This window comes from Sarcophilus harrisii, chromosome 1, assembly GCF_902635505.1.
Source record: "Sarcophilus harrisii chromosome 1, mSarHar1.11, whole genome shotgun sequence".
Taxonomy (NCBI): Eukaryota; Metazoa; Chordata; class Mammalia; order Dasyuromorphia; family Dasyuridae; genus Sarcophilus; species Sarcophilus harrisii.
Genome location: NC_045426.1, coordinates 252909535 through 252932014, shown reverse-complemented (window position 1 = coordinate 252932014; position 22480 = coordinate 252909535). Strand labels below are relative to the sequence as shown.

Genomic DNA, 22480 nt, shown 5'->3' with positions numbered 1-22480 from the left:
GTGTGTAGTGAATTATGCCCATTTCCCAGATAAGGAGGAGGAGTGGGTGCGTGCTCAAGGTGTTCCCTCAAGGTCACGGCCAGCGACCAGCAGAGCCCCCACTTCGATCACTAAGGTCAAAAGCGCAAGGCCGCAGGAGGATGGGGTGGGGTAGGATGGTACCTCTGGGGCCCGACCCGAGGCTTCAGGAAGAACCTTCTCCCTGCCCCCTCACCCTCAGCCCCCCGCCACATCTCTCCGCCCCGCCCCCTGTCAGGCCCTGCCTCCAAGCTCCGCCCTTCCCGCGAGCCGTCCCGCTCCCGCTCGCAGATTCGCATTTCTGTCAAACTCCGGGATGGCGATCTGCAGATTCGTTCCTTCGATGACAAGCCTATTTAGGATGGCCCTGACCTAGCCCTTTAATTCAGACGTGGGTTTCTTTGGATTCATTTTCTGTGTTTAATGCCAGAGCAGGACGTTTTAATAGTATTTACAAGAAACCCCAACCAAAGATGAGAAACCAAATTAGATTGCTGAAAGGAATACGAGTGTCCGTACACTTAACACCGACATTATTTTTACAGTATGGACCTGGTAGGCTGTGCGAAGAGAGATTACGGGGTTTAAGGTGAATCTGCGAATCCAAAATTTTTACTCTTCAGAGCGAGTCGGACGTAGGAAGAAACGCAAGTTCCAATACTGCCGATTCGACTTTGGCGAATCTACGGCTGTTCAACACGCTAACCTTTCTTACCCAGCTTTGGTCCGGCCTCCGCCCCTGCACTCCGCCCCCTTTTCCTCAGGGACTCGGCTCCGCTTTAGTAGTTGCAGATTCGTCACATGTCCAGAACTGGGCAAGGGGGTAATAGGGGTGAGGTCTGTTCTCCAAGGGATGCGACAGGCCTGCCGGCTCCCCCCACTGCTCCTTCCTGTACCGTCCAGAGGAAAGAAAGAGGGGGAGCTTCTCTTCCGCCCGCAAGACTTCTGGAGGAGTCAGTGTCGAATGTGCTCCGGTGAACGCAGAGCCCGCCGGGCATCGCGCAGGTGGCGGTGGTGTTTGGTGCGCGCGCCGGGGAGGAGGGAGGTGGTGGTGGGGGCGCCGCCGCCGCCGCTGCCGCTGCGGGGCCCGGGTCTCGCGCCGCCGCTGAGGTGGAGCGAGGTGGGGAAGGGAAGGGGAGGGAGCGACTCGCTCGCCCCGAGCGGGTGAGTGTAGAGCGCGGCGCGCGCGCGCGCGCGCTCGGCGGGGAAGGGACGGCGCGCGCGGGTGGGGAGGGGGCGGCTCGCGGGGGTGCGCGAGGAGAGGGAAGTGGGCGCGCGCCTCTCTCCCCAGTTTTACTGCCTTCCCCAGACCCTGCCGGGGCCCGCCTGGCTGGGCCGGGGCCGGAGGGTCTCGCGGTGTTTCCGGAGCCCCGCCACGGCCCCGGGGGAAGGTTTCACCTTCCTGGCTTGGAGCCGCAGGGTCTCTGGGCCCCAGGCAGCTGGGGGGCGGGAAGGAGGGGTTCGGAGAGCGGTGCCTGGGACCTGGCCGGCCGCCGGTGAGGAGACAGGCGGAGGGGGCGGGGCTTAGGGGGGGCGCGCCTCTGGGCCGAGGGGGGAGGGGCCGGGCAGGGGGCGTGAGGGGCTGAGGAGAGGGTCTCCTAGCTTGGGGGCCCTAGAGGAGTCTGAGCATGGAGATGACTCAGGGCACCTGGTGATGGGGAAGGGGACTGGGGGCGGGGATGAGGGGCGTGTATAGGGAGACACTTTAGGAGGCGTGGGGGGCGTGTTGAGGAGCTGGGGAAGGGGCTGGCGGGGTATGTGTGGGAGAGTGCAGGAAGGACGTGGGGGGGGCCCTTTTGGCGATAGAAGCTTGTAGGGAATAGTTATAAGATGGGAGTATGTTTGGGGGAGGTGGAAGCTGTGGAGAGGTATTTGGGAAGGAGTTTTGGGGGGACTGACAGGGCTGTGAGGGGGGAAAGTTGCATGTGTACAAAATGTATAACGCAGAGGGGCCAGGGGTGTAAAGGGCATGAATAAAGGAGAAGAACTAGATGTGGGAGAAAGGAACTTAAAGGAGGGAGGCACTGGGGAAGGCAGGCTGCGAGGACAGGGGTTTTATGCAGTGTGTATGGCAGCAAGGGTGGAAGCATGTAGGTGACAGAAGACTAATGGAGAAAAGGAAGCTGTAGGAAATAGGTACTGGAAGAGAGATGTGTTGGGGGGGATGCTATACATATATATATATATATATATTTACAGGGGAGTGCTTGGGGCGAAGAGGTGTATGTATTTTTAGTGCATAAAGTGACACCCCAAAAGAGGGTGATTGCCTATGGGGGATGAGTTAGGATTTTGGGAGGGCTCTTGGTATAGATAGGTGTGGAGGAAGGCTTTGGAAGTACAGAGCCTTACCCCCCGTCCTTTAATTGTTTATAGTGTAAATGAACCAGGATGGACCAGGAAGGAGGGGGAGATGGGCAAAAGCCCCCCAACTTCCAGTGGCGAAACTACAAACTCATCGTGGACCCTGCATTGCACCGGCTCCCACAGAAGGTTTATCGCTATGACGGGATTCACTTCAGTGTTAATGTAAGTTATTTTGCTTAAACTGTTCTCCCCAAGGTTCTTGGGTAGGTAATTTTCTATCTCCTAAAATTTCTGTTCTTTGAACCCTACTTTTGTTTTAGAAAATTGGCATTTCTACATTTCAGCCAATTTTGAGCCTAAATTCTTAAATTATTTTTCCCAAAGTGATTAGATTGCTTTCTCTTATCTTTCATCCCAGGATGCAGGATATAAGATTGTTAGCAAGCTTCAAGACCCCCGTCAACGACTCACCTGGTCCAAAAACAGGGACCTTTCCCTCCCAGTCCCTAAGTTTAAGGTAAGGCTATGTTACTTTTTTGATCTGATAGTTTTTATGTAGAATGATAGATATAAAGAAATATGTAAATCCATGTAGACAAAACCAAAGAAGAGATTTGTCTTTGAGCAAGAGTAGGAGCTCTGTACATAGAGTCTGTGGATAATTGAGTGAAGTGTCTTGGTCTAGTAACTCATAATTTCATTTCTTGGGTAAATGTAGTTTGGCTTTCTTTAGTGCTTATGATTGGATCTTGTTTTTTCATTAGGACATGGGTCCTAACTAAAAGGCCTTGGCCTTTGGAGAAGGGATGATTGACATTCTGAAGGGAATTAAGTCAACTATGAGAGCAGAAAAGAAGTCTACTTTATATGATTTTTAAGTCTGAGTTTTGTGTGGTATGAAAGGTAGTGGTATCCTAAATGGTTGCAACTCTATCCCTGGATGGCATTTCTGACCTCATAGTTGGTTAATAGAGATAGTATTGAAGACTCTGGAGTCTTAAAAGTTGCTCTCTCTTATAGTCTTGTAATCTTCCTTAGCATGCTTGTCATAGTTGCAGATCTCACAAAATGAGGAGCTAATTTGAGTTGGGTTGCATATTCCCAAATGAGAGGGGCTATGTTCTCTCTATATTCTATTTTAGTCATATATTTGGAGTAACATAATTAGTTCTGGATGCCACATTTCTAGAAAGACATTGCGTTATCTAGAACTTTTTTTTTTACATGTGAAATATCAGGATTGTAAAAGAATTTTAGACCATTACATAAAAGTTTGAAGGAACCATAGATGTTTAATCTGAAGAAAGGAGGATGGGGGGTAGGGAATAGAAACAAATATGATCATAGTGTATCTAAGTATTTGAAGAGCTGTTACATGGAATAACAACTAAAATGTTTTAAGTGTTTCAAGGTTTGCAGAGTACCTTATTTACATTCACATGTGGAAAAAAGGATTCGTCCTGGGTTTTCGTGGCCTCAGAATGTAACTATGAAGAGTTAATAAAAGTTAGGAGAGAAACATTTTATCTAAATAAGAGAAAGAGGGGGCTGGATTTATTAAGCACCTACTATGCATCAAGCCTATGAGGACCATATGATCCTCAGAATAGCCCTGGGAGGTAGGTACTGTTACTATCCCTATTTTTGGTCGAGGAAAAAGAAACAAATAGGAAATTAAGTGACTTGTGCTGGGTTATAGCTACTAAGTGTCTGAAGCCAGAGTTTACTCAGCTCTTCCTGATTCCAAACCCAATGTTCTAGCTCAAATAATCATTCTAGTCACTGGAATTGTCCAAAAGTAAATAGAGGAAGTAAATTCCATTTTACTGCTCTTCTGAGTAGATGTGTATTTATTAAGGATATTGTAGAGGGAATTTTCACACAGATTTGTTTTGGACAAGATGACCTATGAAGTTACTTCCAACTCTATATTCTGCATCTTTTCACAGGACTCCCCAGCCTTGACTTTTCCCATCTTGGAGTTCAAGTCTTTGGACTTGTAAACAATTTATCCTTGGTGTCCATTTGGTCTTTCTTTTATAGCTTTTTTCTGAGATTTATTTTTCTGATGCCTGTCACATTTTTGTATCATGGGACCATCTTGTTCAAGTCATCTCTGTGGGCATCTCTCTTATTGTTCGGTAGAGTTCTCTCTTCTCTATAACACATGTGAATCTATTGATTGGTCCAAGGCTCAGTGCCTTATGGCTCTGCCACTTGTTCATAATCAGATCTTCCATGCCAGAGTGACTTTGGATCCTGACCCATCTCCTGCTTTCCCCTCCACAGCTTGACGAATTCTACATTGGGCAGGTCCCACTGAAGGAAGTGACCTTTGCCCGGCTGAATGACAACGTTCGGGAGACGTTCCTGAAGGACATGTGCCGCAAGTATGGAGAGGTGGAGGAGGTGGAGATCCTGTTGCACCCCCGAACCCGAAAGCATCTAGGCCTAGCCCGAGTGCTTTTTGCCAGCACTCGGGGTGCCAAAGAGACTGTAAAACATCTTCATCACACCCCGGTCATGGGCAATATCATCCATGCACAGCTTGACATCAAAGGTGATGTCCCTTCCCTGTCTCTTAAAATCCTGATCTTGGCAGGCAGGGGATGGGGGGGGGGAATCTAGATAATTGGGAAAGGTAGAAGAATTGAGATCCTAAAGTTAGAGATGGATGAGAGAAATCAACCTCCATGTGCTAAGACCAAAGGAGGGTAGAAATGGGGAATTTAAAGCCAAAGAAAGAAGCTGGACTGTCAAATGGAGAGTGGACTAGTAGTCTTCACTTGTACTGACTTTTTGGATTCCTGTCTTTCAGGACAACAACGGATGAAATACTATGAGTTAATTGTCAATGGATCCTATACCCCCCAAACAGTACCCACAGAGGGCAAAGTCCTTAATGAAAAGTTCCAAGGATCTGGGATATCCACTGAGACGGTGAGAAACTGATGCTATCTGGGTTTGGGCCATCTGAATTCTAGAAGGCAAGATACCTGGATTCAGGGTAGTTTGGGAATTTAAAGAGGGAAGGACTGGTGAGTTAGGACTTTCACATGAGGAATAAAAGTGCATGTGAGTAGGAAGAGTCTTGGAAAAAGTGCTTTGTCTTTTTTTTTTTTTTTTTTTTAAGTGGGGATAAAGTACTTGATTCAATGAGGGTGCAGTGAATATACTGCTAACTTAATTTTCTCCCTTTCTCTCCAAGACGGAATCTCGGCGCCGGCCTTCATCTGATTCAGCCTACCCATCAAGCACTTCTGTGCCAGTCACACCTGGTAATGGCACACCCTGCTCTCAGGACACCACTTACTCCAGTAGCCGGCAAGACACCCCATCCTCTTATGGCCAGTTCACACCACAATCCTCTCAAGGGACGCCTTATACCTCCCGGGGCAGTACTCCATATTCCCAGGACTCTGCCTATTCCAGCAGGTATGGAAAAGGAAAATACCCGAGTTCCTTCAGCTGTTGAAGTCTGAGAACTAACACTTGGAAGGCAAAATATTGAGTCCGAGGAGTTTGCTTCTATTATTCTTCAAAAAAAGTTGAAGTATTTAAGAAAAAGTTATTGAGTATTTACTATATACATGAAGCCTTGTGCCAGATGCTATGTGGAATATGTGATCCTTGTAGTCAGGGAATTTACAATCTGTTTAAGGAATATGGCAATCTTGGCTTCTCTGGGATCTGTATCTTTAAGAGGGTTCCAAAAGCCTAGAAACAAGAATACTTGAGTTTGATGCCATATAAACTTAGGAAGAGATTTTTTTTTATTCTTAACCTCTTTTGATCTTTTATGTTTTCCTTTAGGCAAGGAACTCCTGGCTATTCCAGTTACCATCCAGATTCCTCTTCTTCTACCACCTCTTCTTCCTATAAACCTCGGCGGTCAGAGAACAGCTATCAGGATTCCTATTCCCGTCGACACTTCTCTTCTTCAACTACCGCTGTTGCCTCTTCTTCTTCATCGTCATCGTCATCGTCATCATCGTCATCGTCATCTTCCTCCTCCTCCTCTTCCTCTTCATCCTCTTCTTCCTCCTCTTCTCACTACCGTAGTTCTGATTCACACTATCCTGCATATTATGAGAGCAGTAACCGATACCAGCGCCATGCCTCCTACCCACCCCGACGTGCACCCCGGGAGGAGCCCCCAGGAACCCCTTTCCCTGAGCGATTCCCACCCTCCTACACCTCCTACCTGCCCCCAGAGCCCAGTCGCCCTGCTGACCAGGACTATCGACCTGCCCCAGAGGCTGCACCTCCAGAGCCGCCAGAACCTGGCGGTGGAGGGGGTAGGGGGGCCAGCCCTGAACAAGAGGAAGCCAGGAGTTCACCTCGCCCAGCATCCCCTATCCGATCTTGTTCACCTGCCCCAGAAATCACCAATGAGAGTGTGCCCTTTGCCCAGCACAGTAGCCTAGATTCCCGGATTGAAATGCTGCTGAAGGAACAGCGATCCAAGTTTTCCTTCCTGGCCTCAGACACGGAAGAAGAAGAGGACAACAGTAGTTTGGGCCCTGGGGCCAGAGAAGCTGGAAGTGAAGTCCTCCTGGGACCAACTCATGGGCCTTGCACACCTCCCCCAGCCCCAGCAAATTTTGAGGATGTGGCTCCTATGGGAAGCATTGAACCTGGGACAACTGGAGAATCTCCCAAAGCCAATGGACAGGATCAGGTGAGAAGAAAAATCTGAGTTCTGAGAGAGGATCTTGACTTCTCAGTTTTTTAAGAATAAAACCAATGAATTGTGAAGCAGAGAGCAGAATTCTTCTAATTCATCTCTTTCCACATTCTTCTAGGCCTCTCTTCATTCTTCTGGCGAGGACATGGAAATCTCAGATGATGATGGTGGAGGATCACCCCCAACAGCTCCCTCACCCCCACAACCTCCACCTCCCCCACCACCCCCACCTCCACCTCCACCCTTTCTGGCTCCCCTTCCCTTGGGTTATCCCCATCAGCCTGCCTACCTTCTTCCACCCCGGCCAGAGGCACCCCCACCCCCTGAGTATCCTCCACCGCCTCCCCCTCCCCCCCACATCTATGACTTCGTCAATTCCCTTGAGCTGATGGACCGACTTGGGGCTCAGTGGGGAGGAATGCCTATGTCCTTCCAGATGCAGACCCAAATGTTGACTCGGTTGCACCAGCTGAGGCAGGGTACGGGGGTAACTGCTACATCAGCAGCACCCCCTAGTGGAGGTTTTGGGGAGCATTTTCTTCCTTTCCCTCCACATCAAGAAGCAGCCTATGCACTACCCTATACTCTGTATGCTCCTGGACAGGAGAGCCGAGGAGCTTATGCCCGTGAGACTTATCATCTGCCCTTGCAGGCAGAGCCCCTGCCTTCCTCCTCTGCCTTAAGGGAGGAGGAACACCTGCCTTCTGGGGAAGAGCTAGAATCAGTAGAGGGGAAGGCACCACCTCCTGCTGGCACTGTGGGCCGGGTGCTGGCTACTCTGGTGCAAGAGATGAAGAACATCATGCAACGGGATCTTAATCGCAAGATGGTGGAGAATGTAGCTTTTGGAGCTTTTGACCAGTGGTGGGAAAGTAAAGAGGAAAAGGCTAAGGTGAGAGTGAAGGCTGTGAGGATCTGGGCACTCAGGACTGGGATGAAAGCAAAAGCTAAGATAGTTTTATGAGGAATGGTTGAAGGAACGGAACTCAAGGTATTTGGTTTGGAGAAGAGAAGGCTTCCCCAAGCAATGGGCAGGAGAAGGAGACATAATTGACTCTTCTACTTTCTCCAAGGTTGTCCTCTAGTTTCTGAATGAGGATCATTGTGTGACTGGCCATTATTAGGAGGCAGGTTTCAGTTTACTCTAAAGATTTACTAAAATCCTGAAACTTTCCAAAAATAAAATGAGTTGATAATGATAAGCCATCCATCCTTAGAAGCATTGTCTAGGTAATCACTTTCAGAGTAGTCAGACTGGAGATGGGTTCTTTGGCTGGGGGTTGAACTATACAAGTTCCTTTTATAGCTGGCATTCCATAGTTATATCCTTGCATTTAAGAAATAAATAGGGTTAAAAGAGAAAGATGAAGATAGAAGGAAACATTGGAATTAGCTAGATATGGATGATTTGGGAGTGATTTTTTGGATTAAAGGAATCAGTTTGGTAAGATGCAGGATTATTCAGTGTTCCTACTTGCCTATCCCTTCTTCACAGCCTTTCCAGAATGCAGCCAAGCAACAGGCAAAGGAGGAAGACAAGGAGAAGACAAAACTAAAAGAACCAGGGTTACTGTCCCTTGTGGACTGGGCCAAGAGTGGGGGTGCTGCAGGCCTTGAGGGCTTTGGATTTGGCTCTGGGCTTCGAGGAGCGCTTCGACTGCCTTCGTTCAAGGTGCTGAAAACGAATTCAGAAATCATAAGAATCTGACCAGGAAAACATGTGGGATGATGAGGATTTCTTCCTTAGCTTTGGAAGTAGTAGGGAAATGAATTTGATATCTTACAAGCATGTGTTTCTTTATTTTCTCCCTACTTCAGGTAAAGCGGAAAGAGCCATCTGAAATTTCAGAAGGTGGAGAAGAGAAGCGGCCTCGGCCTTCTACTCCAGCCGAAGAGGATGAAGATGGTGAGTATGAGTCCCAGTCTTGAGGACAAAACAGAATTCCAGTTTCTGAAAGGAGAGGGAAATGATAGAGCATGAATTAAAAACTTGGGGCCAAGATGTGCAGAAGAGGAGAGATTTTAGAATTGGAAGAATGAGTTTTTGGAGGTATTTCCCTGGATTGGAAGCTAAGTGGAGCTAGTTTCGGTTCTATACTAATTTGCTGTGACTTTGAACAAGTCACTTTCACTGTGTATCCATTTTCCTGTCTGCAGTGAGGCATAATTCTCCCAATACCTACTTCTTTGACATAAAAGATGAAAGAGTGTGAAAAATTTTTAAAGGATTAGACAAATACTAAGAATTATTCTTGGTAGTACATTACCATAATGACCTTGGTGTCTAGAACCTGATCGAGAAAAGGAAGCTGGAGAGTCAAGTCGACCAGGAATGAAGGGCCCAAAGCGGGAAGAGGAGAGGAGTAAAGCCCAGGGCAAGCACAGAAAACCTTTTGCTCTAGACAGTGAAGGGGAAGAGGCCTCACAGGAGTCTTCTTCTGAGAAGGTGAGATGTCTTTTTTGCTAATGGTGATGAGGAGCTTAGCACCTCTGCTTGTTGATGATTTGGCTGCCTGGTTGGGTCTTCTTTCCCTATTACTTCAACTCTCCCTTTCAAAGAACCAGACACATTTTGGTTTTTCAATCTGGGTTGTGGGAATCATGTTGGGATATACATTTCCTCTCTGGATTCAAGTATATTGTGACCTAGGAAGTCTTCTCATTGACTTTGTGTAACATCTTGTTCTAGTTAGGAGCATGAGTCCCACTTCATAAGTCTAGAGAATCAGTTACTTATTTTTATAACCCTTTTCTTAAGGAGGAAGAAGATGAGGAGGAAGAAGAAGAGGAAGAAGAACATAGTGAAACCATGGAGACCAGTAAGAAGGAAGCAGAGGCATCTGGAGGTGATTTGAAGCTGTCATTTTGGAAACCTTACAGGGGAGGGAAGGAGAACATTTCCTGTAGATTTGGTTACCTGACCTCTCTGCAAAGTCCTATGTATATTTCAGTGTTGCATTTTGTTCCTATGATTCTCCTTAGCACCCCTTGAAATTCTTGTCCCTATCTTTGCCCATTTAAGCATAATGAGCCCTAGATGGGCTCTGCTCTGCTATGTTGACTGCTTTTTCTTGACCTTTTCTTATTTGAACTTCCAGGTGAGGATGAGGAGAGTGCCTTCTCCAAATACTCTCTGTATGCTGAATCAGAAGGTGAAAATGACAGCACTTCAGACTCTGAGAGCAGCAGCTCCTCTAGCAGTTCTTCCTCAAGCCCTTCTTCCTCCTCCTCTTCCTCATCTTCCTCCTCTGCATCTGAAGAAGAAGAGGAGGAAGAAGAGGAGCCATCAGTAGTTTCTTCAGCCTTGTCACCCCCTCGGGACATACCATCAGACCTCCCTGTCCCTGTGGAGGAGCCAGAACAAGAGAAACCTTCAGTTGAACCTATCATACCTATCCCTGAGCTGGAGAAGGCCCCAGTGAGGCCTCCAGGTAGGTAGATTTATGGGGAGAGTTCAAAAACGTAGGCTATGAGATTATGCATGTATGTACATGCCCTCTGTTTGAAAAGAGGGCTGTTGAGTGAATAGGAATGGAGAAGAAATAGTGGAGAAATCATTATGAGGTAGCAGAAAGATCACTTAGATTTAGTCAATAAATCTAGCTTCAAATCCTTGTTCTCCATGTATTAACTTTGTGACTTTGAAAATATGATTTCCCCTCTCTGAGATTGTTTTCTCATCCGTAAAATGGCATTTTAAAAAATTAGATCACCTCAGCTAAGGTCTTCTGTGGCTTTTGTTCCTGTGATAGCATACCTCATTAACTAGTGGTTAATAAATTAAGATAATTGTGTATCTAACATAGCATGAGGAGAAATCCTAACTTATTACAAGAATACATCAGATTGAAAGCTGGGTTTGTGATACTCTTTTTATTGTATATTGTATCTCTTTCACCAGGTCCTCCTGAGGAGCCATTACCTGAGACACCTCATCATCCTCCAGAGCCACCACCTGTCTCCCAAGCCTCTCCTCCCCTACCTCTAGTTCCTCATCCTGAGGAGTGTCCATCTTCTCCTATCCCTCTTCTCCCACCACCGAAGAAGCGCCGGAAAACAGTCTCTTTCTCTGCATCAGAGGAAATGCCAACTACCCCCACCCCTGAAGTTCCCCCACCTGTTGCACCTCCAGTTAAGCCTCCTGGTCCCCTTCCACGGAAAATCTCCCGGGGTGGTGATCGGACCATTCGAAATTTGCCTCTGGACCATGCTTCTCTGGTCAAGAGCTGGCCAGAGGATGGATCCCGGGTGGGGCGGAACCGGAGTGGAGGTCGGGCTCGTCTGCCAGAAGAAGAAGAATCTGGGACTGAAGTAGACCTCGCAGTGTTGGCAGACCTGGCCCTGACTCCAGCTCCAGCTCGGCGAGGGCTAGTCACTCTGCCTGTAGGGGATGATTCTGAGGCCACAGAAACCTCAGATGAAGCTGAGCGTGGGGGGCCAGCTGTTCCCTCGATCATTCATGTTCTTCTGGAGCACAACTATGCTCTGGCTGTCCGGCCTGCTCCCCCTGCCCCAGTGTCCAGACCCTTGGAGCCACTTCCTTCCCCTGCCACTGTCTTCAGCTCACCTGCCGATGAGGTCTTAGAAGCTCCTGAGGTGGTGGTTGCTGAGGTAGAGGAGGAAGAGGATGAAGAAGAGGAGGAAGAGGAGTCAGAGTCATCAGAGAGTAGTAGCAGCACCAGTGATGGAGAAGGCGCCTTGAGGCGAAGGAGCCTTCGATCCCATGCCAGGCGCCGTCAACAACCCTTGCCACCTGCCCCTCCACCCCCACCTAGCTATGAGCCCCGAAGTGAGTTTGAGCAGATGACCATCCTTTATGACATCTGGAATTCTGGACTTGATGCTGAGGACATGGGTTATTTACGACTCACTTATGAGAGATTGCTACAGCAGGACAGTGGTGCTGATTGGCTTAATGATACCCACTGGGTACATCACACTAATATCCTAGACTGTTGTGGGTCAGGAGCTAGCAGATTGGGGAACTACTGTACCAGAAGCTTCAAGTCTAACCTTTTCTCCCTTTTGAGTGGTTCTTTTAGTAGTTATGCTTCTATGACTCCATTGTCAAGTACTCTTCTTTTTATCTGCTATTTTTCATTTCATTTCATTTTTCTTTGCCGAATACGTTTCCATGGTTTTTGGGAGATCTGTATGGTGACAAATGTTGGTGGGTTATTGGAATTGGCCATACGCCTGTCTCTTTCCCCACAACCTGGCTTCCCCTATCCCAATAACCACTCTCACATCCTTTCTGACTGGAAAGAGCTGAGAATGATTTGAGTCCCTGAGGGGGCTTGGGAGTGGGGCACTGAAGAACCTGTTTTCTTCCTTAACCTCATCTCACTCACCAACTTGACTGCTCCCAAACGTAAGCGAAAGCCTCTGGATGGACCCCGGGAGCATCAGACAGGTTCAGCTCGGAGTGAGGGTTATTATCCCATCAGTAAGAAAGAAAAGGATAAGTACTTGGATGTCTGTCCTGTCTCAGCACGTCAACTAGAGGGCTCTGACACACAGGTAATGATGCTAGGATTGTTTTCTGCAGATGACCACTTTTTGTTCTCTTTCTTTCACTTCTGTACTGATGAGGTCCTTTTCCTTCCCAGGGAACAAATCGAGTGCTGTCAGAAAGACGGTCAGAGCAGCGTAGGCTGCTGAGTGCCATTGGTACATCAGCCATTGTGGACAGTGACTTGCTGAAATTGAATCAACTCAAGGTGAGAATAACTTTGGCTGAAGAGCCCTGAGATTTTGGGATGCTTAGGGCCCTTGCTATTGGGCATAAAGCATAGCCATAACAGGAGAGAAGCCTTAAGCAAATGGGTGAAGTTTCAAGGTCGGGAAGGAGCTTTAATTTAAATGTAAACTGTTATGGGGAGCAAGGAATTGGGGGGTGTTGGAACAGAAAGGAAGGGAATGTGACCTTTTATCTTGGAAGGGGTGTCAGGCCCCCAGCACCATATACCCATTGTGTTTATGAATCATAGCCATAGTGGGAAAGTAAGAGCTTGGATTGGACAGTGGGAAAAGAGATAGGACTTCACGGCATCCTTTCTTCCTCCCATCTTCTCCCCCACCCCTGTAGTTCCGGAAGAAAAAACTCCGATTTGGCAGGAGTCGGATCCATGAGTGGGGTCTTTTTGCTATGGAGCCTATTGCAGCTGATGAGATGGTTATAGAGTACGTGGGACAGAACATACGTCAGGTGATCAAGTTACCTTGTCTTTACTTCCATCGTAAAAATGATTAGACATTAAATTGCATGTAGTATTCTCAGGGGAGATATGGTCATTGTTGTGAAGCTAATTATAACCTAAGAGAGATGCTGTGATGTAGACATATCTACACATAGGCCACATCCTCCATAAACTGTCCTTTCTGGAGACTAAGGGTAAGTATACAATCGGAGAATAGTTGGAAAAAAACACTGGAATAACCATGTCCATAGAAGTGAATGAAAGGAACCGAGTCAGATCAATTCAGGAAGGCTTCACAGAGGAATTGAAATTTTTAGACATGAAAAAAGACAATTTGACATGGAGAGACTGAGGTGGAGAGAATTGTATATATTGAACACAGAGGTAGACAGTCACAGGTTATAAACAGTGGAAAGCCTAATATCCAAAGGTGTTTGGTGAAAGGTCTTTGAATAACAAACATGACATCTTCTGTCATTTATACTGAAAGCTTCAAAGACTTAGATGGGGAAGAAGATTTTGGTTTTGTCTGGAAAACTTTTTCTGACCCTTCTTGGCTTGTCAGGTGGTAGCTGACATGAGGGAGAAACGGTATGTACAAGAGGGCATTGGCAGCAGCTATCTGTTTCGAGTGGACCATGATACCATCATTGATGCCACGAAATGTGGAAATCTGGCACGATTTATCAATCACTGTTGCACGGTGAGAGCTGGGCCCAGGGGCAGGGACTGGTTTTGGATTAATTGTTCGGGTTTGGGAAGGCACTTTTAAAGGAGATAGAAGAGCAAAAAGAGGGCAGAGGAAAGGGGTACTTGACTCAGGACACTGGGTTTTGGGGAGAGAGGAGGGTGCAGTAGCTAAGGTGCCAAAGTTGAAGCTAATAACTCCCTTTTCCAACCATAGCCCAACTGCTATGCCAAGGTGATCACCATTGAGGCCCAGAAGAAGATTGTAATCTACTCCAAGCAGCCAATTGGGGTGGATGAAGAGATCACCTATGACTACAAATTTCCCTTGGAAGATAACAAGATCCCATGTTTGTGTGGCACTGAAAGTTGCCGGGGTTCCCTCAACTGAGGGTTTTATGGAGGGGCTGGCTTTACCCTACCACCTCCTCCACACACACACACACACACACACACACACACACACATCCCTAATTTATTCCCACCACAGGTTAGAGTCAGCTAGGGCCTGAATTGCCCTTTGACATATGTTCAGACTTAGATCCTTAGCTTCTGGTTCCTGTGGTTCCCAAGATAAGGTGGGAGAAGGGTAGGGGGCATGAGGTCTCTGCAGGAGAAGCAGAGAAAATCGAACCCACCTTTTAGGAACCTAGATACAGGAGAAAAAAATTGGAGTATTCCCCTCCCCCTTGTGGGGAGTATGGGTCTCCCAGATTCTGGGTTGTGGGGAATGCCAAAAACATGAGGCAGGTTCTGCCCCCAACTTTTTTTTTCTTTTCGGAGAAGAAACTGTAAATGTTTTGTAGCTGCTAGCGGCTGTTTCCTGTGGAAACCTGGGGTGCCGGCCTGTACAGATGCTGTTCTTTGAGGGGGGAGGACTTTCCCAACCCCCCACTTTGTTTTATTGGGGGCTATTCCCCCTACACCTCTTTTCTTCTCCATTTTGGGGTCTCTGGAGCAGCTGGCCATATTTCCCCCTTTCCTCCCTCAGGAGAGCTCTTTCCTGGACCCCAGCTGGGAATCTCTCCCTTTCCTGGTATTGAAAATTCCCTCCTCCCCCAAACCAGGGAAGATAGGGGTCCATGATTTCCCTGGCCTGTCGTCTAACCATACTGGGCCTAAAGGGCCACAAGGGGTTACTTAAAACCTGGGCCTTCACTTGGTCTTCAGAGGCATTGAGGCCAGGCCTGGGGAAAGGGGGGGTTGGGACGTGGGAGGGTGTCTCCTGTTCCCCCCAAGCTGCCTCTGCCCTGTTCTTCAAAAGGCCACGTTCAAATTCCCACCCCATAAATGGCTGCATAGCTGGCCAGGGGCTGGGAGAAGACATGGCACAGGCCCCCAGGGTTTGACCCCAGCTCTATCCTCCCCACTCCCGTTGGCCTGATTTTGTACATATGTTAATAGCGCGGATGCCTCGGACCCGACGCCACATTTTTATAATTGTGATTAAACTTTATTGTACAAAAGTTGTCTTTGTCTTTGTGATGGTGGACATGTATCAGTGTCACTTTTATCTTTATGGGAGAATGGATAGGGAATTACAGACTTTTGAGGTGTTTGAGCATGGGTAACTTAGGATCATAAATTTAGAACTGGAATGGACCTTAAAGATCATAGGAATTGACCCATCTTTCCATTCTCGTCTTGATGCTGAAATGTTCCCATTCTGTTATAAGCTGTTTAACTGCAAAGATTCTCGGCCAGGTACTGGCCAATGGCATATCGCTACTGAGACGAGAAATTATATGAATGGGTTCCTCTGAGGTGTATTCGGACTTCTTCCCCATCCTTGCTTCCCGTCCACCCTGGGGATGAGCAACAGTGAAGCGAAATTGGAAGGGAATAGTGGTGATGGATCAACAGTTGAGGCCTTCGAGCCTTTTTCCCCTTCGGAACATCTTTTGTTTTCCATGAGTCGGGACGGCCCCAGCCTTGAGAGTCGGGGACTTGAGAGACAGTGGGATGGGCACCACCATAAGCCCCACACCTGGATCCAACTGGCTGGCGCATGCAGTAGCCGGTGTGGGTCAGCAGGAGGTGCTTCCTCTGCCAGAGGAGAAGGCGGAGTCATGTGGGAGTCACTCGGGACCGTAGGTTGGCTGGTTTTGAGAGGGGGCCGTGCTTAGGATAACAACTGGGATAGGGGGAGGACGACGGAAAAGGAAAGAAGGGGGAGCTGAATTTTATAAAGAAGGGGGTAACCGAGATTTTGTGCTAAAGGGTTTGGGTAAGTGTCTTAAAAGCTGTAGCAGACTACTGCGGAGCTGACCTCTTCCAGGTAGGAGGTTCTCATCCTTAGTCCCTGCGTCCTCCACCCTATCTCCCTTGTTTACTTTCACGCAACCCCCTCCACATTCTCTTACACAGTTCTGACAACCCGCCATCCCCTTTCCCCTCTTAATCTCCTTAGTTAAAAGTTGGGAACCAAGCGTCTATTCGGGCTGAGTTTACCAGGATACTCCTTTCCCTCCCCCTCCCTCCCGGTTCCCATTCCTTGATTAGTTATTGGCTCCTGGACTTTTTCAGACAGTAAAACCAGGCTGAGTACAGCTCTTTGGCCTTAATCTGCATGTCCGCCTCTACCTTTGTGGGAATTAGATTAGCTGAGTGTGGTTGGACTCTGCCACCAAGAATAAGCCATATGGAACCAGCAAAGAAAATAGACCCTTGAGGAAAGGGCGGAGGAGGCTGACCGCCGCGGCAGCCCAGTCTGTCTTTCCGACTGCAGTTAGACATGACAGACGGAGGCCGGAATCTGGTGTACCTGGTGACAGGGGGCTGCGGCTTCTTGGGGGAACATATGATTAGGACCCTGCTGGAGATGGAGCCGCGGCTCAAAGAGCTTCGGGTGTTTGACCTTCACCTGGGGCCCTGGCTGGAGGCATTAAACCCAGGTGAGGGAAGAGGAGATACCTCTGGACCCATCAGGAACTCACATGCAACCCCCAGGTCCTGTTCCTACACAAAACATTTCACTGCTCCCCATTACAAAGGGAGGCAACCCAGCTTTTCCCGCCGGTCCTCCTGGGGGAAGTATGTTTATAACTGGATTGCATCTGGATAGGGGAACAGTGACTCATGGATGGAAAGTTACGATTTGGAGGGTGTTACTCCAGTGGGGGTGGGGAGGAGAGGGATTGGGAAGAATATCCTCTGTGGGGCTAACTCTGTCCTGTGTCAGGGTCTGTGCAGGTGACTCCGATACAGGGGGATGTGACTCGTGCAGAGGATGTGGTAGCGGCTGTAGCTGGAACAGACGTAGTCATTCACATGGCTGGGCTGGTGGATGTGTGGGGACAGAATGACCCTGAGGTCATCCACAGAGTTAATGTTCAGGGTGAGACCTTTAAACTTAGTCCATCTGTGTAGCTCCCTCCCTAATTTGTGCAACTAACTTGACCATGTCCTTTTCTCCCTTTCCCTCCCACCCATTGGTTTTCCCCTGGAATTCTGGGCCAAGAAAACTTTGGCTGGTGGTAGGTAGGTAGGGGTGTGTATGTGTGTGTGTGTGTATGTGTGTGGAGTGTGTGTGTGTGTGTGTGTATGTGTGTGTGGTGTGTGTGTGTGTGTGTGTGTGTGTGTGTGTGTGTGTCCGTCCTTAGGATAGGAGAGAAGCTGGGGAGAAAGGATAACAAGTCTACCTCCTCCCTTCTCCCAGGGACTCAGAATGTGATTGAAGCCTGTGTGCAGACTGGAACTCGGTTCCTGGTGTACACTAGCAGCATGGAAGCACTGGGACCCAACAAGAAGAGACAGCCCTTCTACCGGTATTCCCCATCTTTCTCTATTTTTTCCCAAACCCCCCAGTCCTCCCAATTCCTGAAGGGGCCCTGTGCTGTAAAATGAAAATGAAATCTTCTTTCAGCATTGCTGGGGGTGACGGGAAGTTCTTAGCAAACTTTAAAGCAGAATTATGTGAGAATGGTGCAGTGGAAAGAATCCTGAAAAAAATCTGAATTCAGGAGAACTGACAGCCATGAGAAGTGAGTTCTAGGTGTGACTCTGCCATGAGAACTAGGGTCTAGGTGTGACTCTACCACAGAAGTGGCAACTTCTCTGAGCCCATTTCCTCAGGTCATTAACGTAGGGCATTCCCGGCATGAAGGTACACATGGGCAAAATTGGTCTTAATCTTTTGAGTGTTGCCAAAGGTATTGCCTTTGGCCCAAGATCACAAAATATATGTTAAGACTTGAATCCAGATCTTTCTGACTCCAAGATCAGCTTTCTATTCACTATTGTGAGCTTCTTCGTCTAAAAAAAATTAATATCACAATATCTGCATCTATTTTGCAAGGTGGTTGTGAGGAAAACAAAATAATGTTTGTATTACTGAAGTATTAGACCTCTCCCAGGGGATGTGAGGGATTCCCTGAGGCACGGAGAGTATGCCATGAAGAGTATCTCCCACTTGCAGGGGCAATGAAGACACTCCCTATGAGGTGATACACACAGAGCCCTATCCCCGAAGCAAGGCTCTGGCAGAGAGGCTAGTCCTTGAGGCCAATGGGAGAAAGGTAAGGGGGCTCAGCTGCTTGGGTCTGGGAAGCCTACAGCACGGGAGTCTGCCCGCCGGGGAAACCGCCGTTCAGTTAGCAGAGCCAATCACGCAATTTAGAGCTTCTGATCTCCGGCGGTGTCTTCCAAGCACACCAATGTGAGGTCTCTTGTATGTACTGCTCGCCCAGTAAGGAAACAAGAAGCACTTACAGTTGAGGGGTCTTCGCCTATTTGTCCCCACGACACATACAAATGCAGGCAGTTAGCTGAACTGGATGGGGGGAGGGGAAGGACAGGAATCTTGGGTCTCAACAACTACCTTTCCTGTCCAGGTGCGGGGTGGACTTCCCTTGGTAACATGCGCTCTGCGTCCCACGGGGATCTTCGGTGAGGGCCACGAGCTGATGCTCAGCTTTTATGAGAAGGCCCAGAATACTGGAGGGTGGCTCCTCAGATCCATCCCTCCCGCTGTGGAACACGGCCGAGTTTATGCAGGTAAGGTCCAAGTGGCCTGGTTGGAGGAGGGGATGCTGAACAACGTGTGGATGGAATAAGGGTCATGCGGACAAAAGCCGGCTTGCGGGACAGCAAGAACTGGGCCTGGGGAAGCTGCATTATGTGTGTGGGAAAGCGTAGAGGGAGACAGCCTCTAACCAGAGTCGGAAAAGGGCTGGCTCCCTGTGCCGGTGAGGTCCGTGGATGGGAAAGGGACCGTGTGGTCAGCGAAGGAAACAGGGGGCTGCTCTCAGGACTAGCCGGTGTTCAAGCAGCACCTGATCTCTCTGTCTCAGGCAATGTTGCTTGGATGCATACACTGGCAGCTAGAGAGCTGGGCTCCAGACCCTCCACAATGGGCGGGCAAGTCTACTTCTGCTATGATGACTCCCCTTATAAGAGCTACGAGGACTTCAACATGGAAATCCTGGGCCGCTGTGGCATTCGCATCCTGGGGACTCGGCCCCTTCTGCCCTACTGCCTGCTATTCTTCCTGGCTACCCTCAATGCTTTCTTGCAATGGTTACTCCGACCTTTGGTGGTCTATACAGCTCTCTTGAACCCCTATACCCTAGCCACAGCCAACACCACTTTCACTGTGTGCACAGACAAGGCCCAGAGGCATTTTGGCTATCAGCCCCTCTATGGCTGGGAGGAAAGTAGAGACCGAACTGTTTCCTGGGTGAAGACCAAGAAGGGGTGCTCTGGCCCCCGTCATTGAGACAAGACCCTGGATACAGGAGATCCTAGGCTTTAAATTCCACCCCAACCAGGGGCTCTCCTCACCTAGTGACTGAGTCCTGAGTGAAGGTTACCCTGGTTTCCCATAAATGATCCTATCTAGGGGACTTTTCACATAAAGATCAAACCCTAAGAAGTGTGACAAGTCTCATACTTTTAGATTCCTTTCTCTTAACCTTACAGAGGGAAATTCCAAGCATGTTGCTACTAGGAACAGAGCTAGAGCTGGGAAAAGGTAGACCTGAGGCTAAATGCCATTTTCTGACCCGCGTCCAGAGGATCCCCATCCCTCTCCACTGTGCTTGAAAAGACGGCTTTGGAGAGAGACGGATCAGAATTCTAGATGGCATCCAGGGCCTCTCCAGGCCCTTTCCTACCCACTGCCACCCTGGGCCCGGTGACAGCAGCTCCTGGATTCCTAAGAGCGCCCAGGGATATAGACCTGGCCTCCCAACCCTAGCCACAAACTCCGGGCCAGCTGAGAAGCAGGGACAGGCACACTCTGTGGTGCTTTTGCTATCTTGTTGGAACCCACCATAAGGGGGAACCCACCCGCTTGCCATCTTTACCATAGTATCAGACCTCCGCAGTCACTTCAATATTAAATGTATTGGGCCTTTGTTTCTCGTTTCTAAATAAATGAATTTATCCTGCCCCAGCAAGCACCACGCTGTTATTGACACTGGCACCTGTACCTCCCGTGTGAAAAGGGAAAGCGCCCGCTGTATTGACCCCTTCCCCTCTCCCCCCTCCCCCGCCTCCCGGTCCCCACCCCATGCCCACCCTAGCAGCAGCTCCCCTGGCCCGGACCCCGTGGGGCGCTTGCGTGGGGCGCTGTCGCCTCCCACCCTGCCCCCCCCTCCCCCGTTCCCCTCCGCCCGGTCGCGACCCCCATCCCCAGCGATGGGGAGGGGAAGGAGAAGCAGCACACGGCTGACCCGCTGGCTGGACGTTTGCTATTTTTCCCGTGGGGGCCCGGCCCGGCCCAGGGTGGGAAGGTCTCGGGACGGGACATGCAAGGCTGTGGGGTGGGGTCGGGGTCATAATTTTGCCTTTTTTTTTTTTTTTTTTTCTGTTTGCTTCTTGGGCACCAATGGTGAGGACGTCCGGGGGTGGGAGGGGGAGACAGGGAGAAGCCTTGAGGGGCCAGTGAAGAGAGACAAAGGGGCGAGACCAGAATCAGCCCGGTTCCGTCCTTGGTCCTGCCCCGGGCCGCATCCCTCTCCTTCTGAGGATCCAGACGTCCTGGTCCCAACCCCCGGCGTCCCCGGCACCCTGTCCTCGCTCTGCGGGGGGCAAGGGAGGAGGGGGAGGGGGAGGGGGAGGGCAGAGAATGAGAGGAACTCTAGAAAGCAACGGGCGAAACGAAGGAAGGGGGCGAGGGCTCATGTCGGCAAACACGGCTACATCACGCGGGACGCCAGCGACACGGAAACACACGCCAACGCACACGGCTGCACAGCGGGGAGGGGGGGCCGGGGCCGTCCATCCATCACGTCCTCCGGTGCGGGTCAGGCTGGAGAAGGGCTGGGGAGGCCGAGGGGAGGCTGCAGGGGGAGGGGCGGGGAATGCATAGACACATAGTGTAGACGCCGGAGCGCGTCGGGAGCGTGTGTAGAGACCCACGGGCACATGGGATGTACACACAGTGTGCTTAGTGAGAGGTGGGCGCGCGGAGGGCGGGGGAGAGGCGCCCCGCCCCCCGGCCCCCCGCCCCGGGCCAGCCTGAGCCCGTGGGGACGTGCGGACAGGACCCGGGAGGGCTCGGGCTCAGGGAGCCGGGGCTGAGCCCACATACCCTGAGCGCGGGACAGCCGTGCACACCTTTCCGCTTCCATGCAAACACATCTGTACCCGGACCAGACACCCGAACACATAGGTACAAGCAGCAGAGCGGATGGACACATGCTTCTGATGACCCCCGGGTGTGGCTCTCCCGCCCCCCCCCCCCCCCCAGCCGGGGACAGAGAGCCCGGGGGGAGGAGGCAAGAGCGGCCGGGGAAGGCGGTGGGATCGGCGGCCGTGACCCCCCAGAACACAGAAAGACCCAAATGGTGACAGGAGTGCTTATGGCGGTCTCAGAGGTTCTTCCAGAAACTCTTAGATGGGAATGGAAGGAGTGGAGATGGGGACAAACTGGCAGACACGGGATGGGCCTGTGGGCACATCTACCACGGAGACAGCACAGGGAGGTGATGCAGAATTTGCACCCCTCGGGAGTTGTCTGAACACAGAACAGGCAAGATGTACGTGTGTGAAAATCACAATGTCAGAATCCGAAAAGACCTTAAAGCATCTAGTCTATCACTGTCATTTTTAGGGGAGGATGCTGAAGCCCAGAGGGAGAAAGGAAGAATTATCCCCCAAAATCATCGACTGAGGGGACAGAGCAAAGACTAGGACCTAGGTTTCCTGAATGCTCATTCCAGCATTCTTTCCAGTACACCGAGATTCCTTTCCATACTTTTAATGTATGTATATATGGGGAGGAGGAATTGGGGGGGGGGAGTGGTCTATCTGTTTTTGCATTAACTGGCCTTTATTCTAGGCTGGTCTGGGCTTCCTGTTTGAGGACTTTAGCAGGGGCTGATGCTGAGGCAGAGGAGCTGTGAGAGATAGTCTGAGTCTGGAAGGATGAAGGATGTGAGGGATGAGTGGCTCCCTGCTAGAAAAGGGTTTGGGTTATTAGGTTTTCACAAAGGCTTCAACCAAAGGGAATAGAAAAAGTCAGAAGTGGGAGGAAAGGAACTCAGATAGCAAATACTTTCTGTTCTGAGAAGTCTGCTTGCCTTTTCCTGGAAACAGAGAGGCCTCTGCTGACAGAGCTGGAGAAGTGACTTTTGTG

General features: G+C 49.7%; 2 protein-coding genes across 8 annotated transcripts; both read left to right on the top strand.

Moving 5' to 3' along the window:
• The first annotated feature begins 482 nt into the window (after positions 1–482).
• Positions 483–15365, top strand: SETD1A (SET domain containing 1A, histone lysine methyltransferase). Of its 4 annotated transcripts, none has more exons than XM_023497535.2 (19): positions 483–1023; positions 2395–2547; positions 2744–2842; positions 4615–4885; positions 5144–5265; positions 5534–5760; positions 6139–7006; positions 7131–7904; positions 8508–8684; positions 8831–8918; positions 9301–9458; positions 9771–9858; positions 10111–10443; positions 10914–11954; positions 12360–12532; positions 12622–12732; positions 13101–13220; positions 13778–13915; positions 14117–15365. In XM_023497535.2, exons 2-19 carry the CDS (start codon positions 2410–2412, stop codon positions 14288–14290), a joined length of 5100 nt encoding a protein of 1699 aa, XP_023353303.1. In that variant the 5' UTR covers positions 483–1023; positions 2395–2409; the 3' UTR covers positions 14291–15365. The 4 variants fall into 4 exon arrangements, with proteins under 4 accessions (XP_023353303.1, XP_031795762.1, XP_031795783.1 ...); XM_031939902.1 differs by lacking the exon at positions 483–1023 and adding an exon at positions 1046–1182; XM_031939923.1 differs by lacking the exon at positions 483–1023 and adding an exon at positions 1104–1138.
• A 628-nt stretch (positions 15366–15993) lies between these two features.
• HSD3B7 (hydroxy-delta-5-steroid dehydrogenase, 3 beta- and steroid delta-isomerase 7) lies at positions 15994–20293 on the top strand. Of its 4 annotated transcripts, none has more exons than XM_023497536.2 (7): positions 15994–16177; positions 16426–16793; positions 17081–17236; positions 17558–17666; positions 18317–18416; positions 18732–18894; positions 19191–20293. In XM_023497536.2, the coding sequence occupies exons 2-7, from the start codon at positions 16634–16636 to the stop codon at positions 19613–19615; spliced, it is 1113 nt and encodes a 370-aa protein (XP_023353304.1). In that variant the 5' UTR covers positions 15994–16177; positions 16426–16633; the 3' UTR covers positions 19616–20293. The 4 variants fall into 4 exon arrangements, with proteins under 4 accessions (XP_023353304.1, XP_012398347.1, XP_012398345.1 ...); XM_012542893.3 differs by having other exon boundaries at positions 15995–16126; positions 16628–16793; XM_012542891.3 differs by having other exon boundaries at positions 15995–16177; positions 16628–16793.
• The last annotated feature ends 2187 nt before the right edge of the window (positions 20294–22480 follow it).